Genomic DNA, 16,890 nt, shown 5'->3' on the forward strand with positions numbered 1-16,890 from the left:
ACTATAACAACGACGGTTGTTGACACATGTTGAAACCAATTTTTGAAAATCACCTTCCGGATTCAACCGAACATGGTGCAGCGTAGAGAGCAGTGAAACTCAACTTTCTCAGATCAACTTGACATTGTATTTTGTCCCACGAGTTGATTGAGCGCGCACCAGTTTAATTGTGGGCTTAGAGATAGATAGAACAGAGGAAAAACACGGTTTTTAAGCAGCCAAGTCTATGAGAATTTCCTACGAGAATAAACAATGATAATCATAAGAATTTCCGGGGACAAGCAAGCAGTCCCCTCCCCCAACCCACAGACCCTCTCTGAAGGTTAAAAAGAGAGAATCGTAGAATTAACTACGGATGCCCTTATGCAGGTGTCTGAAACAGTATATCGGTGGCCTAACTCGATATCTGACATTATCAGGCGGTGAGTGGACTCGAGAATTTGGGCGATGTCACGAAACCGTGGAATAATAGAACTGCTGGTGAAGTGGTATGGGCAAAAGTGGGGGTGGGTGAGGGTGGGGGTAGGGGTGGGGGTAGGGTTGGGGTAGGGGGAGGGGGAAGACTCTTGAAACTGATGATGTTGATGAAAGTCGAAGCGAAAAAAGTGTGCCGTGCAGAGTATCAAACAAATAATAATAAAATTGAAAATTGAAAACCAAACCAAGAAACATAAAAACATCCAGTTTGACAGAACGCTTCAAATTTTCTAAAAAAAAATTCTGTAATAAAATTACCCATCCCTTAAGTAGGAACAAACCAAACCGAACGCACAGCACGAAAGACAAAGAACCAACCATGTTAGCGTAGACAACCCGGTATGAGAGATCATTAACACTAAGCAAGCATACAAAGCAGACAAAACAAATCCATTCTCCAGTATTTGCTGGCACATCCTTGCATTCATTTTCCCCCAAATATAAACAGGCTACCAGAATGGGTGTGTTGTGAAAATAAGAAATGCCGAAGAGCATGAGTGAGCTGCAAACAAAGTCGTCGATTTTCTTTGTTAACTTAGCGCGGCTCATAGTCACAGTATTGATTCACCGTGAAAGATGCTGGCCGTTTGACATAATACCGTGACAGTCGCTGGTATCGCGTCTACCAGCTTCTTCTTCATCTTGCGAGATCGAGAATCCCTTCCTCGCCGGAGATGAGTCTCTTCTGTGTAGCAGACCGCCTCTCCAGATGAGTTTTTGTTTGGTTGTTTGGTGGAGGAAGCCACAGGGACACTGCATTGTTATAACCATTCTCCATACATTTAGGTTCAGAACTTATCTTCCATTTTTTGGGGGGGGTGGGTATAGTTGCTCACCAGTACTTCATTTCAATTTTACTCAATAGTTTTCACAATTATAATGGATTTACGCAAATACGATCCTGAGAGCACACTGGATCGATACACGTAATCTTGATGGTGTGTACGACTCGGATCTACCACTTGGCTTAATCAAAGGTAACGATCCGGAAATGATACTGTATAAATTTAAGCAGACACTTTTGTACAGCCATTTCGCTGTTCTGCTGCAATAGCAAAGAAATCGATATAATAGCGTGAACATTTGCGATTATGTATTTTACAATATCTCAGACTGCCTCTAGAGTACAATAAAACGTTCTCACTAAATCCACTTTGTTTCAGGCAAGTTCTGCCTGACTGTAATCTAAGATAGTGACAGACGTAGTCTTCATCAACGAATTATCCAATAATTACATGTGGCTCAAGGTCTCCACACTGTGACTCATTTCAAAAGCAAAGTTCTCGCCCGCTGATGAGACATGCTGAGATCTCATCTCAAGTGCGGGTAATGCGATACAAGATGATTAAATCGCGAACAGGCCCAGAACCATATCCCTCCAAAGTCCCCTCTGGACGGCACTGTCCCGGACCTGTGCAGGGAGAGAGAGGGTCCACCGACGCCTTAACAGGAGGCCATGCATGGTCCCGCGGTGGCCCGTCGGCGCACAGGCGTTCCTGCTCTGTCCGCGCACTGTGCGGAGCCTTGGTGCCCTCCCGATCCCGCGCGGGTCCGCCTGCCCCGGATGAGTGCGGTGACGGAGGCCCAAACTAATAAAGCCCGGCCAACTAACATGTCAGCCATCAAATATTAAAGAAACTCACTCGGGTGTGGGCAATATATCCAAGGCGCATCCGCGACGAGGTTCCCGCTGGAGCAAGGAAAAAGATGCAACTCCGCGCCGGTGACTGTTTGATGTCGACAACAATTTCTTTAATCACGTTCTTATACACCATTCCAAGTGTGCACCCCAGTGAATAGGCCACAAATAATGACCGCCGAGAGCATTATTTAAAGTTACACGCTCAAAATATTCCAAATTAGAGAGTCCTGAGAGCCATGGAATTGGGTAATTGAAGAGATATGGCACTGAACCTCAAGCCTGGACTTGTAGGGCTTCAAATTCTGGGCAATTTGGATGGAATCTGGTGCGAATGTGGCACTATTTAGCCATTTTGCAGAGGGATGCATTTTGGCTACTTTTCTGAGCAGGTGAATTTCCTTCATTTTAGGGGGGGTATGCTTTAAGTGAGAATGTCTCAAAATTCATTGGTCAACCCACTAAAAATTGATAGGAAAATGAAAGGACATGTCGAACATCCTCAGCCATCAACCTCAAACCTTCAAATCTTATCATCAGCCTGAACACCTGTGAGAGTTCTGAGTATTTTTAAACGAATTTTTAAAGTATAGGGGTTATCACTGGTGTCTATGGGAATTTATTTACAGGGGTGCACCCAAACAGGTTCAAATCGCCAGATCATGGTGTTTGATGGCTATCAAAGCCTGTGTGCATGCGTAGGTTACGTGTGGGATCCATGTTCAAAGCTCTGATTACCGAATGTGATTACGACGATATTACAGTTACATGGTGGTATTGTAGGAAAAAATTTCCAGGAGTATGGTTTATAATAAGAAAAAAGGGTAAAACCGACGTAATTTATTAATACAATCATGCAGCCCTTTGAAAACTTTACGGAAAATAATGCGGGCCAACATGTAATGAAAGGACATTCGACAGTTGCATGAACAACGGGTTACTGTATAACCAAATTTTTCCCTTTACATTATCAAAGTGAGAAAAACTGTCAGAGACAACAAAAGCATTCTTTAATGTCATTATGTTACGAAATGGCTAATATGTCGAGTTCATAGATGACAGAACAATCCACCCCGAGCTGAAGTGCACCCTCAATCGGCGAAAGAAAGACAGGTGGTTACAAGCGGGCTCTTGCACGCGTTCTGTGTGTACGCAAAGACCATACATGCCGGAGTGAATTAGTTACGTGTACTCAGCGCGCTCCGCGTCAAACGTGCATATACTTGGGCGCCTTATGGCGCGCCTACGCGGTGAGCACCAACCCCCCCCCCAAAAAAAAAAACACGCCCCCCCCCAAAAAAATGCCCTCTTTTGTTACGCGCTTTATTGTATATTGGAAGACGGTGTTGACTCGTACAAAATAAGGATACTCTGCAACTTACAAATTCAATTTACACAAGTAAGATTTTAAGCTTTGCATGGCGGAAATTAGACTGAGAGACGGTTTGCGGGTGCACCGTGCGGAATCGATCTCCTCTGTACGTGTAAGAGTGGTGACGCAGAGAAGAACCGGTGGGTGTAAACTCGACGTTTCGACCAGGAACCTCTAGTCGTCTTCAGGAGAGGACATCACATACAGTTTAGGTCACCGTCTAGTTTAGAGTGACAGGTTTTCGGATATAGAAAGAGCAAATGAGAAAGGGTGGTTAAGACACGAAAAAGCCGCCAGTGCCAACCGTCCCGACTCCGAAGACGGGGGGTCGCCTCCTCGGCGGGGCGCTTAGGGAGACGGGTTCACATCTGTCCGCTGTCAGTCGTGACGGAAACACGCAAGAAGACCGGAGGGGGGAGAGAAAGTTAAGGGACTTATATAGGTGCTCGGCCAAGCGTAACTGCCACGCATCGTTGCCCGGCCACAAGATAATAAGAAGTGTTCTATTAGAGATGGCACAAAAGCACCGGAAACATCATTACGAAGGTTGCTCTATGAAAGAAAGGCCACTTGTGAAAGATGGAGAACAGCTCAGTATTACTATGTGGTGTGACTCAGTTTTTTTTTTACGGACCGACATGGGGCATGCAGAAGACGTGGACATCCCTGAGAAAAAGGGCTTTGCTGATCAAAAACAGGCCTGCGTATTTTTGTTGCAGGTGATGCGCACGTGTGCTTGTACATGTAGTTGGCATTCTCTATGCATCAGTAGCGATGTGAGCATTCGGTCACGGAGGCAGAAAATATCCAGCACGCTACGGCTACGCAAGCGCGAAATCTTGGGCGATGGGGCGGGATGGCCGCTTCGGCGCCTCTGACGCGTCGTACCTGAAAAGGTACAGATCTATCCGCAGGGACGTATCTGTTTTTTTAATTCCATTTCCCCCCGTCGCTATCCTCTTCGACTTCCTCGCGACACTCTTCGACAAGACACGCAATTCGCGCAACCACTTGTTATCGAGAGATACGACTCAGGTTGGATAATGATATCACATGAGGACAAAAAGTTCCCGATTTCGAATTGGGTAATGATTGGATCTGCCACTAATGGCAACATGGCTTACACGATTATAATTAATCGCGATGATAGCTGTGCGAACATGGTGGTTGGGTCGGCTAACGGTACCATCCAATGTCTCTCCCGCCATTTTGCGAATATTTTTTTAACACACAAAAAAATTGACGTTTAGCAGTTTCTTGTAATGCCTGGGGACATGTAGAGCGGTTTTCTCTCCTTATTTCGCGAAGATGGGATGAAATTAACTGAAGAGAAAGCCTGGCGCTACTTCTCTGGTCTAGCTGCGGAACACCGAGGAACTATAGGAGTGTGTTTTATGTCGACTTGTCCTCAGGCTGGACTGAGTTACGAGCCTTGGGAAAATGACTGACGTAAACTTCATTGGATGCTGTTTGATTCTGTCACGCCAAAGAGTCTTGTATAAATATTGGGTTGTCAAGTTGGATGCGCGACGCATAAATTGGATATCGGGTATCAGGCGTGGCGTTTTCGGTGAAGGGCAGGCGATATGTGCCACTTTGGCGAAGGGGAGAGCGGGGTGAAACTCGCTCTGACGGCATTAGTCAATAACCAACGACTTGGCGGAGTTGATGGTCTGAAGGCGGGGACAGCGCCGATAAAGTCCATCGGGAAATCAAAATGGCGATGTCGGAAAGCAGAATGATCTGGCTAATTCGTTGTTCATTAGTCCCGCGCGTGGGGGGAGGGGGGGTGGACGGGTCGGTTTGCTCGTCAGCGTTTTCCCATCACGGGGCAAGGCAGCGTGACGGCTCCCTTGTAGATGTCGGGCAATAAATAACATGATTCACCCTCGCCAGTGTCGCCTGGTGCAGCGCCGCGGACCCAGGCCTCGACGGGACACCGAAGTGTGATATTTATACCGTGTTGATAAACATTCCACGCTCGCGGAAGAAGGGTGAAAAAAAGTTGTCCAGTTACGATATGGAATGCTGTCAGCCCTCTCTGAAGTGAGCCATCTCCACGCGGCGAGCGCCCCACGACGAGAACGCGGGAAAGTTTCGTAGAAATTCAATGGCAAGTTGCCAATATTGTGGAATTGACGAGTTTTCCGGAAACCCTCATTTCACCTGTGGGGAAAATCTAATAAACGAGTGCCTGAGTTTAGGTTACAGTGGTTTTCAGCGAGATTTTTAGATTTTTTTTGAGAGCATGTTTCATTTACTGGTACTAACTGCATTAGCGCGCGTTTATAATGGAGATCAGTGGCGTGTTTGACGCGGAGCACGCTGAGTACGCGTAACGAATTATTTCCTTAATGTGTGGTCTTTGCGTACACGCAGAACGCGTGTAAGAACCCGCTTGGAAAACTTACAACCACCTGTCTTTCTTTTGCTGCTTGCGGTGGGTTTATATGTCTGTGGGCGCGAAATTATAAAGGCATAGACCGCCGGTCTTGCGCGTATAACCATGATTTTGCCCAGTAAACAATGGGCGAAACGGTGGATGGCAGCGCTTTCAGTGCGCACTACGGGCAACACACTTACATTTCACTTACATTTGTTTACATGCGCTTCAAAATACGTTCACGTTTTTTGCTCTTCGGTACTGCTATCTTTTCTTTTCAAATGTTGTAACCGCATTGTTTTGAATCCCTATGGGCCAGATTGAGTAAAGAGAGGATTCTTTTTACAATCAAAAATGGCTTCATAGAATTTTATGTTTGTAATTCTTCAATATTGTGCGTGAATTCCCTATATCGAGGGGTGAATTTGCCCATTGATTTGATTTTAGTCGGGCGCTACGCAGATCACGAAAAAACCCTGTAGCTTTGAAAAGGACCTGGCGGTCTATGCATTTATAACATGTCTGTGGGGCGGATACGCCAGCACCCTGTAGTGATTTTTCTGGTTAATGTATTTGAAAACCCCGACTTAATCAGTTGAAGTGATACTCGAACGAATAAGGATTTGAGCAATAGGTGGAGGGAATGTTGCAAGTTCCAATAGACCAACCTCGTTCCCATCCACGCCATGTTGGCTCCCACCATGCCTTGCGCGATCTAACCGCATGCGCGACGTGCAACAGAATACGTATGCGCGAGCGTGCAGCTTTTGAAATACGCGTGCGATTCACTTTAAAGTTTTTGTATCCGGTTCGTAAGTGTGACGTCACTTCAGTTTAAACCACGTCCACTGCACACGTGCACTGCACTTAGGGTCACATACATTGGAACCGGAAGTTAAACGCGCAACTTCAGCGATTGTCCAATGAGAGCCTACAAATCGTGGAGCGTCCGACTTTGTGACGAATTCACTTACGAACCGGATATTCATCCCTGAGTCCTATTCACTGCCATTTATCTGTTAAATGGAGAGGTACCAGACTACTTTTGGTTCAATGCCTACATTATTTTTCAAATATTTTTTTAAACAATTAGATAAAATCATTTACAATTCTAACTTATTCTTCAGCATAAATGACACTAATTAATGTTGGACTTTAGTTCACAAGTTTCCATGTTTATTCTTAATTCCCCGGATAAAACGTTAACCTCGCTTCCAATTCAGTATGGCCGACTCGTGAAAAGCCAGCTGTTCAGACTGCTAAGTTGTAAGGTACTTATCCAATTATGTATGCACAGGCTGTTTTGCTTTTGTTTTTCCCCCCAAACAATTTCACATACTACGGTGTGTGTGTTGTTTAAGGCTGTAGCTATCTGTAATTGAGTGTATGAAGGTGACCTTCCCCGCAATTATTAGTCACACTTGGTTTCACGGTAGCTAGTGATGCAACTGGAACCTTATTAGGTTTAGTCCCACAGTCGTATGCCTAGGCTACGCCCCTTCCGGGGGGGGACTTCAGGAAGGAGTTAGGATTTCGACGCACTTTTACTGGTAAAATCTTTGAAGCATGCTTTCTCTAGTATAATATTTTTGCAAAGAGGAACCCACTTAAAAATACACGGATAGGGTGTGGAATTAGTCACCGTAGCTTACCATTCTGATTTTGTTCCTTCATCCACCTTGAGATTACACTATGCGCCCCATCTTTCAAAGGTTAGATTTCTTTCCAGAGAATATCATGCGTTTCACCTGTTTGATGGCAGGACCTATTGAAAGGTAGAGGGCTCGCGGGATGAAAGTTTGAGGGAGAAAGTCGGAAAAAAGAGGACAAGTCACACAGTGAAGAAGATACGGAGAGGTAATAATATTTTAAAAAAATCTAAGGTGGAACATGTGGCAAGCTTTCGTAAACCACTTGGGAAAATTGGAATAGCTAGCACGGCTAATCGGGAAAAACAATGAGTTGACGGACGCAACCAGAAAACTCGCTGTCACTTTGTGTCGCCAGGTTCATAGCTTCGGAATTCACGTTGTTCATCGTTGGCAAGAGTTATCGACGCGTCTAGAAAAGAGCACCGATTGAGAGGAAAACAGGGGAAAACAATTGAGAAAACTGAGTACGAGACAGACACCTTGTTTTCTACCCTGAGTCCTATTCAAGCTTGTCACTAACATGTCGGCGCGCTTGCATATTGTTATCGGGTGCGACTTCACAAAATGGAAACCATCAGGCATTTAAAGCTACCGCTAATTAATATTTTTCCCCGAAATTAACTGTTGCCCTTTACTGATTCTATTTTGTAACAGGTGCTCTTTAGATGGTGAACGTGCGGCTGCTGCTGTGCTGAGTAACTTGTGCGTTGCTGTTCGTTTTCAGGGCTCATGACTGACTTGTTAGGAGGGTATTCCTATCTATATTGAAGCACAGATACTCTCATTCATGACCAATCGCGGGACACTTACTTTTATTAAGCAGCTTTTATTTCGGAAGCGGAAACTTCTTTAAAGGAGAGTAAGAACCAAACCGTGACATTTTGCGATGAAAATAAAGTGCGTGAGCGGAGGCTACGCGGTGACCTTTCCAGTTATTATTTTGCTTCTGCTTGTTTGTTTTTATTGTGAAACTGTACAAAAAATGCATGCACGGCTGAATTGGAAGTATACGAAATGTTTTCTTTCGTTTTAATTGGCATTCCCTTCCGTTGACGATCACTCAAAATGTCAACAACATATGCTGGAGATATTGCTTATGAAGTGACGACCGGTGAAGTTTTCTTTGTAATGAAGGAGAAGTCGAAACTGATACGGCATTAGGGGCATTATACCCTGCTGCTCAGGACAGTGAAAATTTATTGCGTTCCGCAAATGTCCGATTTATGGAAAGTGCAAATTGGGTACCTCCACACAGAAACGGGAGACGGAGGGTTGGAAACAGACGCCGGGCGGTATATGGGACCTGCTCGCGGGGACAGAGTCGGGCTAAATCGGGGACCGCCCCAAGGTTGCTCGCTCGGCGCAACGGGAGATTTTTATGGGCTCTCGTTTTCGTTGGAGAACCGCAAGGGGACGCCGGCAGCGAAGTCACGGTACCCGGCAAGCAGGGATGATACAGCCCCGAGTCCGTAATCCGACTAGGATCAGATGTCTCGCTCACAGTGATGTGCCGAGGCCAGAAACAACAGGAACGCTGGTGTGCCCGCCACATGCTTTCCGCAAGACAAAAGGGCAGAAATGATGACTTATCATGCAATAACAATTTAATGGAGTATCTGTACACCGGACGATCTGTTGGGAACAGCTCACATCAATGTTGCCAAACGCACGCAAGTAAATAAAAACCCGGTCGACATAAACATTAACGCTTCATGACATAAAACCTGCCAGGATCGCCTGACATCTATTATTTGGAACTACAATTAAACTTTACACAAAGCCAGCAAGCGAGCTGAAACACTATATCAATTAGGATCCAGCTTGCAAAAATAAATAACGCCCCTTTCCAGGCAAAACAAGGGCGATGGCGATTTAAAGGGACACACCATCAATCCAGCTCTGGAGAATTTAATTGGGGCGCTTGAGATGAACTGCATTCACATGGTACATTTTGACCAATCATTGCAGGCGACTTGAGTAGCGTCTACTCCTTCACCGTTACCCATGCACTGCTAAGCTTGAATGCCCCCTCCTTTTCGTAGAGAGTCGATGGATGGGTGGAGTCGAGTTCGCCCTGCCCGATACCTTCCAAAGGACCGTAGTGCAGTTCTAAGACCCCCTTCACCGGTGGGACGAAGGCAGTAAGGGTCCCCAACTGGCCTCGGTGTAATGTGATCACCTGCACCACGACCAGCTGGATGTAGGCTACGTCCAGCTAGCGTACACTGTTTTACAGTGCGTCACTGCGCATTTTGCTCAAAACGTGCGTGTGTAGATCGCAACCCGTTCGCTGCAGCGTCTGGTTTTCCACTGTGGGTGACCACTGTGTCTACTGTTTTCTCGGTAACCAATAATTCGGTGACCAAACGATTAAAAGATAACAACATATAAAAAAAAAAACCCCAAAAAAACATTTTTTGGCACGTTTTCCCTTTCGGGATTTCAGCTCAACTCTTTCATTTTGAAGAACATGGACTATTCTACCCCTCCTGTATCATCTTCACTGACAAGAAAAAGACTTTGAGGGCTTTGAGGGAAAAATATAGACCCATTTATTTCTCGAGGAGTACAGGACAGGAAACCACTGATTTGTAATCGACGAGTCAACTTGGGAGATAATGGAACCCAATTTATCTTGTCTGAGCCTAATTCCACTTGGTTTACAACACTTTCCAAAGGAAAAAAGGTTGTTTCATTGCACCCCTTTAATGGTTTATGTCAACCATAAATTACATCATTTTTTCCTCTCACGGTAACGAAGAACCGGGGCGGTCTCTACAGGCACGTGTATAGTAGCTTGCTGCTTTTTTTCTGGCTGTAAAAATGGATATCCAGAGAGCGAAAACGCGGGAGTGGTGCTGACTGTGGTAAGAGTGGGGAGGGTCGCGTTGGTGACGACCGGGGTGGCGGAAATGACATCTGTGATGGGTGATATGGGTGATTATGACGGTGACGACGGTGGTGACAGTGGTCATGATAATCATGCGCACGGTGATGACGGACGACATTGTGATAGGGACGATGACAACGTGGTAATGTGAACGAAGGTTAGAATCACAGTACTGGGATATCTGTTTCCGTTAATGAATACTATGAGGACATTAAATTTTTACTCTCTGTGAAGAAGTAAGTCGAGGATCAAAGGAACAGAGAAGGCTTTACAATATTTAGCCCTCGATCAACCTTCTACAAAGTTTGACCTTTGCAATAGTAGCCATTGTTTCAATTTCAAGAGTCAGACCATTGGAGGCAGTCAGACCTGGAGAAGTACTTTCCTTCTTAAGTACTTGCACAGACTCTTCTTTCTCTTCCGACGGACCATAAATAACGAGTTCCACAGCGGTTTTGATGAAAAAACAAGACGGTCCCGACGGGGTCCCGCAGCGAGGCCCGCTGGGCGGCGCGTGTTATAGTTTCACGGGCGCGATGTCCAATGTCTGCTCGCCACGCGACCGCGGCCGGCTCGCCACTGCAACACAACCCAGATCACCGGAGGCATTAACGCCGGTTAATGGTACCTTAATTGCAAGTTAATCGCCACACTACAGCAGTCAATTCAGTCCTGCATTGGGACTAAAATGGATCAGTTTTTTTTTCTTCTGGCGGAACACGAAGAGCCGTCATTGCTCCCGTTTGCTGCTGCCCTGACCCTTCGACGCTTTCGCCCCACCCGTGCTGACTGAGTGCAGAACGAGGAGAACACGAGAAGGTCTGGGCTGGGCGTCACTGCACTCCCCCTAAGTCGATGACGGTGGGTTCCCCCACTGTAGAAGACGGATGATGCGCGCTTTCTTGGACTCCCGTCGACTACGACAGGGCAGAGGGACATTACCAAGAACCGCCTTTTAGTATCCAGACAGACAACGTCACGAGTCAAAACAGGCAGATATAAGAAACAGACAAGAGCTCCTAATGCTCGAATGATGACAGAACCCTGTTCTCTCTAGCCGTACAGACGGGACTATGGGCGGTACAGAACGAAACAAGGGGGAAAAACCGCGCCAGATGGAATGGCTGCTTCGGTTGGTTTACGGTAACCGGCAAAAGCTCGCCATCCACACAGCACATGGAAAGAACCGCACACATGCACACACAACGTCGAGCAATAATATTCGGGGAAATCGGTGCTCAGTCTAGCGTGAGTCTTGCACCTTGTGAGCGCCGCGGTGGTTCACGTTTAACTGCCTAATTTTCTCCCCTCAGAATGTGCTGGGTTTATCATGATTCCCCTTTTACACTTCCGAATCGATTTAACATGAAAATGACACCAAAGGATGCCGACAAAGCCGACTTCCATTCAGGTTTCCCTTGTCTGTGAACTGGTACGGGTTAGGAACGAAGAAAGAAATACACTGACCCGATTTCGTGACTTATTCTTTATTTAAAGACGTAGGCATTTTCTCATGACTTTAAAAGCCTCAAGTTCATATGGAGCCTTTTGTGATGATTTAATCATGATGAAGATGTACGAAAAGATAGTGCTTAATAATTTGTATGCTACTTTCTCTGTGCTTGGCCTAATTAATTGGACTGTTCTGTCGGTCTATTCTGTCTATTTCAAAATTCCCTTTTATGTTTTGTTGTCAAAACTGACATCATGCCACCCGGGGTTAGTGCCTGTTACATTTAAAACACATTAGTTGGGAATTTGTCACGTGGACAAGCGGAAAGCGAGGCATGCGAACTGAGGAAAATTAATGGGGGGAAAATGGAACAAGGAAATGTCATCACGACGCCGCAGATTGAGAAGTCATCATCAATGCTCCGGGGCGAGAAAATCCGTGGGGGATAGGGGAGCCGAGTGGACGGCGCACGAGCATACTCCGGGGCAGATGGGTCGGCGATACCTCTGCGGTCGGTCGGTGGGAAATCAACTCCAGAAAAGGGTCCGTAACTTTAAAGTGAACTGCGGTCAAGCTTGTGAAAATGTAGATCGAAAACACAAGACCGATATTTTTTTTTCTGTGTCGCTGTCTCTCTGTCTCTTTTCTTTGACCGGGGAGAAGAAAGCCCAGGGGCTATACATCCAGTCAGCTATGATGCCGCAAAGGGGCAACTACAAAGGAATTGGACGAGGACGGGATGGGCTTGCTCACGGGTCGGTTCGGGGCGAGTGCGCTGCAAAGGGAGGGGGTATGTTTCGGTTGCTCTCTTACCCACGGGCAAGACGTCATCAGCCGCACCGGCCACTCACCACTTATGCCCGGAACTACTGCGGATCTATAGGAACTGAACTTAACAGAGTGCATGTACTATTTTAATTCATCCATGTTTAAGCAGTCGACTATATCAATTTCAGCAGTATACTGTAAAAAGCGATTAGAGTTTGAAAACATTGCTAAACACTTGTCTTGTTAGTGCCATTTTTTAAACACGTTTCACCAGCGACATATTCAGGCATTTGTATTGAAATGCGTTCAGGAATGCGTTTAAATGCTACACAGATTTCACAAAACTGAACGTGAACCGCGGAAAAGCGTTTAGCATTTCAACACATTTCCAAATGCATCTCAATAAACATGTCGTGGGTTAAACGAGTCTAAAAAGAGGGCATAAAAAGTGTTCAAACGCTGTCAACTGGCCCAAGGATACCAAGAGGATTTTAAGCAAGCAGAGTACATGTAACAAAATCGTGCTCGATGTGGACATTGAAGGCTGCAAAAAGGAAACTCAAATTCCCGGCAGAGGACTGACTAAGAATTAGGGAAGCTCGCTCTGCAGAACAATAATTTCAAACAACAAGCATGCTATACTGCGCCTCCACACACTCTCCTATACATCCTGTATATTCATGATGGAACCAGAGACGTCTCGAATCCGTAAAAGCACGCAGTCTGTCCGCTTTCGTCATGCAGGATACGCGAGCGTGCGCGTGACGGTCTAGTTCCGTGCTGATTTCGGCCGAGGCACATTGAATTCACCAGGCAATATAATGGTAACACTGTGAAGGTGGGACCAAATTACTTTCATACTATCCCGGCAACTCGTCATCACTGAGCCCGGTCAGTGATAACCGTGCCATTATTCGCTTGCTCAGCTCTAACACCCAGAAAGTACATGTATATGCCTGCTGCCGGCGCACTGACTGCCATTGTCAACCCCGACTGTGCAATATGGAATAGATCTTTCATTACATGCAAGGCATTCATTGAAAATGGGCGCGGACAAAATTGCATAAGGCTGCCCCAGAGAGCAATACACACAGGGAAAAGACTCACAGCAAGAATACAGGAGGTGGAGAGAAACAGGTTGTATAATCGCTCCAAAAGAACAAAGTTTCCGAGGCAAATGACAAAAGAGATTCAGGACTACAAGCCTGACGTATATATAAGCGAGTCATGGGCTGTCAACGATGAGGTCGGTCGACGGTTGAGAAGGCCAGATGATCGGCGTGCTCATTACTCCACGACTAGCCCCCCTCCCCCCAGCCGCGTTGCGTATCAGGGAGTGGGGGAATTAAGAGAGAATTCATCCAGCATCGTCTGTTTTAACTCCGTCAATTAACGAACAAATTGTATCTACGCTCGTGACCCGTACGCATTAACGCTAAGAAGTAACTTTCCTGAACACCGAATTGAAATAGGTTTGGATCAAGCTACAACTTCTGGTTAGTGCTTTACTGTCAAAGAAAACAAACTTTCTCACAAATCTTGGATGTGGTCTAACATTACACAAAAAGAAAAGAAAATTAAATAAAATAACATGTACTTAAATTGACAGTTATGCGAATACGACTAAGTGGGGAAATCTAACCACGCTCTGTCAAACCGTGTATACCGAAGAAACACTTTTCTGAACAGTTTTTTTTTGCTTTCAGTTTTTAAACATGTTTGCATACTAAATATTCTTGCATTATTGATGGACAGTTCCTTGATTGAAGTGTATAGGAGTTGGACGCATAATTTTCAGCTTCTGAGCATGTTTAAAGAGCGCAGGCGAGGATGTGTTTCATTGCTAAACACAGTTCTTGGACTTTTCTCAAGTAATTTTCAGAGAGTTTAAATTTGCCTTAAGAAAGTACGAGTGGCATAAATATGGCCGTACCTCGCCGTGGTTTCTCACGCGCTGGAACGTGGCGAAAGTAGAATGGGTGAGTCAAGTCCATCGTCGAGCGTCCGCTGTTGCAGCTCCCGTCTTGGTCCAGGTGAAACCCTACCCCGAGTCCACACTCCGGACACAGTACAGACAATCACGACGATCCAGAATCCAGGACCGATTGGGGCGGACCGTCGACAGCTCCGAAAACCTCCTCGGGGGGCAAGTAGCGAAACAGTGTCTTCAGCAATCGCGAGCTGAAAGTTGTGGCTCCCCCTCGAATTTACCCACGTTTGCGATCATGCGCGGAGAAACAAAAAAGTACAAGCGAACTTTTCTAGTTGTTGAAGGCCTTCCTGGAGAAGAGCTTGTCGTGTAATTACTTGCTTTACTACAGCGGTATTGACAAGTTAATCTGCATCCGATTCGAAAAAAAAGTCATCTCATTGGTGGTTTGACTCGTTTTATGGAGAGAGTACTTGTTATGTGTTTGTGTATGTACTTTTTTTTTTACCTTTGTGTACTTTATTGGTTCCGGAGGCGTAGGTTTGTTGTAAAGCTGAGTCGAAGTTGGCTGGTAGGGCATGCGTAGCCAAGGTCTGCCGTGCTCCACTGATGCCATTATCGCGACAAGAGGTCCTCTCTCAATCCCTGGGTCGGCTTGGCCGGGGTTTTCGTCTTGTTTACCCCCGGATCGTCTGCCTTATGTGCCGGAACAAAAAGTTTGCAACTATGACCCTTAACTTATAATTATTATTACCGTATGTTTTGAGGGACAGGCTGCGGACGGTGACGGCTGGCCGTCGTCAAATGCATGCGTCAATTGTTTTTTGTTGATTTTTTTTTTGGGGGGGGGGAATGTGCCACTTGCCCGGATTTGCAAGGACTGCAATTTGGGTAGGATTTGCACAAGATCAGGGAGGCGGACTTGTATAAAATTGGACCGAGTATTGCCCAAAGCTGCATCGATGGGAATTAGGTTTATAGATCCACATAAACTTCACGCTCACTCAAGCGTGGCGATTTCTCAATCGCTTGTTCCATGTTACGGTGGTCTCACTGGTTAAATTTCGACAAGCTTGCCCCATGCACGAGCTTACGTGACAAAAGTGTTCATGTACACTACATGTACCCATCTCTGTTTTTATACAGGAGTCAAGTGCAAAACAGGCCTATCTTATCGCGTAGATCGTCGAGTGGCAGATGTATGGATTTCGAAGTGAGAGAAGATGGCGACGTGTACGAGCCTCCACAAAAAACCTCATCACACAATGAACCGTCACACTGAACATTAGAAATCCGCAGGAAAGTCTGTGGGATTCTCAAAAGATGGCTAAGTGCTGTCCTTCGCGGCGAAGTTACTTTACCTCTGAGGTTGCACGGGGTTGAATTCGGAATTTGATTGATGGTCGAAATTTCTTTCCCGGGACTGGAATTATTTTCTCGATATTTTCCTCGACATGCCCTCCAGCAGGAAATTGACACACGGGTGTTGTTAAAGGACCTTGTTGAAAAGTAAGGGCCTGATCGATGAAGTCACCGACCCACTTCAAGCCGAAAGGCCACAGTTTCCGTGTTCTCAAGCAATCGCGATCTGAAGTCACCGACACAGCCACAAGACTTTGTCAAATAAAAGCGAAGAATCCGAAGCTTCAGTGAAAGTAAAACTCTGAGCTGACGGGAAGGCAAAATGTTTCCCTTTTTTCGACCAGAGTAAGGAAACACAGTGGATACTCAAATCAAAAGCAATCCACCATTGCTCCAGTTAGTTTACCCCAACAAAATTTCGGGGTCAAGGTTCAATGTCAACTCTGTAAACGGCGCTCGACGCGGCTGGCAATATCCTGTCTCTATCGAGGGGAACAAAAGTTTAAAAATAACGCCCCCCCGTCTCAGTGGATATATGTATAGGGGGCCTACTATTGCAAAAGAAAAAGTACAAACACTCTGGTTCCACAAGCTTGCGCACCGAGCATGCTCACTATTTACGGGCCCTGGCACAACCCCTTTGTTCACCGGCAACAATTTACACAAGTGGCCAGAGTAGCATCGTCACGCAATCTACACGCGCTGACGCCAATGCGCGACCCGGGATGTTTTGTTCGTTACGTCTGCGGCGGCAAGCTGAACTTTTTCCGAGGGGGGGCTGTCGATTTTGTGAAGGGGTTGTCCCCACGACTTGTCTCTCTTTGTCGGTCGGATAATTTATTTGTTTGTTTACTGTTGACATTTGGCGGCAACCGGGAGTTTCGTCCCTTTTAATCTATTTTTATGCCTCCCTTTGGCGCAATGGCGGGGTGAGATATGACAGATCTCGACGTGCAACACTGCC

General features: G+C 46.0%; 1 protein-coding gene across 4 annotated transcripts in view; it reads right to left on the reverse strand.

Annotated features, from left to right (window-relative positions):
* The window catches only part of LOC110986818 (paired box protein Pax-5-like), a 53,299-nt gene extending 37,957 nt beyond the window's left edge, over positions 1–15,342 (reverse strand). The window contains exon 1 of one of the 4 annotated variants that reach the window (XM_022249253.2): positions 14,568–15,342. In XM_022249253.2, the coding sequence (XP_022104945.1) occupies positions 14,568–14,628 (61 nt within the window). In that variant the 5' untranslated portion in view covers positions 14,629–15,342. The remainder of the gene's footprint in view (positions 1–14,567) is intronic. The other 3 variants (XM_022249163.2, XM_022249080.2, XM_022249578.2) reach the window with 3 other exon arrangements.
* Positions 15,343–16,890: the final 1,548 nt, after the last annotated feature.

This window comes from Acanthaster planci, linkage group LG19 (genome assembly GCF_054643075.1).
Source record: "Acanthaster planci isolate LZ-2023a linkage group LG19, COTS_SCS, whole genome shotgun sequence".
NCBI classification, from domain to species: Eukaryota; Metazoa; Echinodermata; class Asteroidea; order Valvatida; family Acanthasteridae; genus Acanthaster; species Acanthaster planci.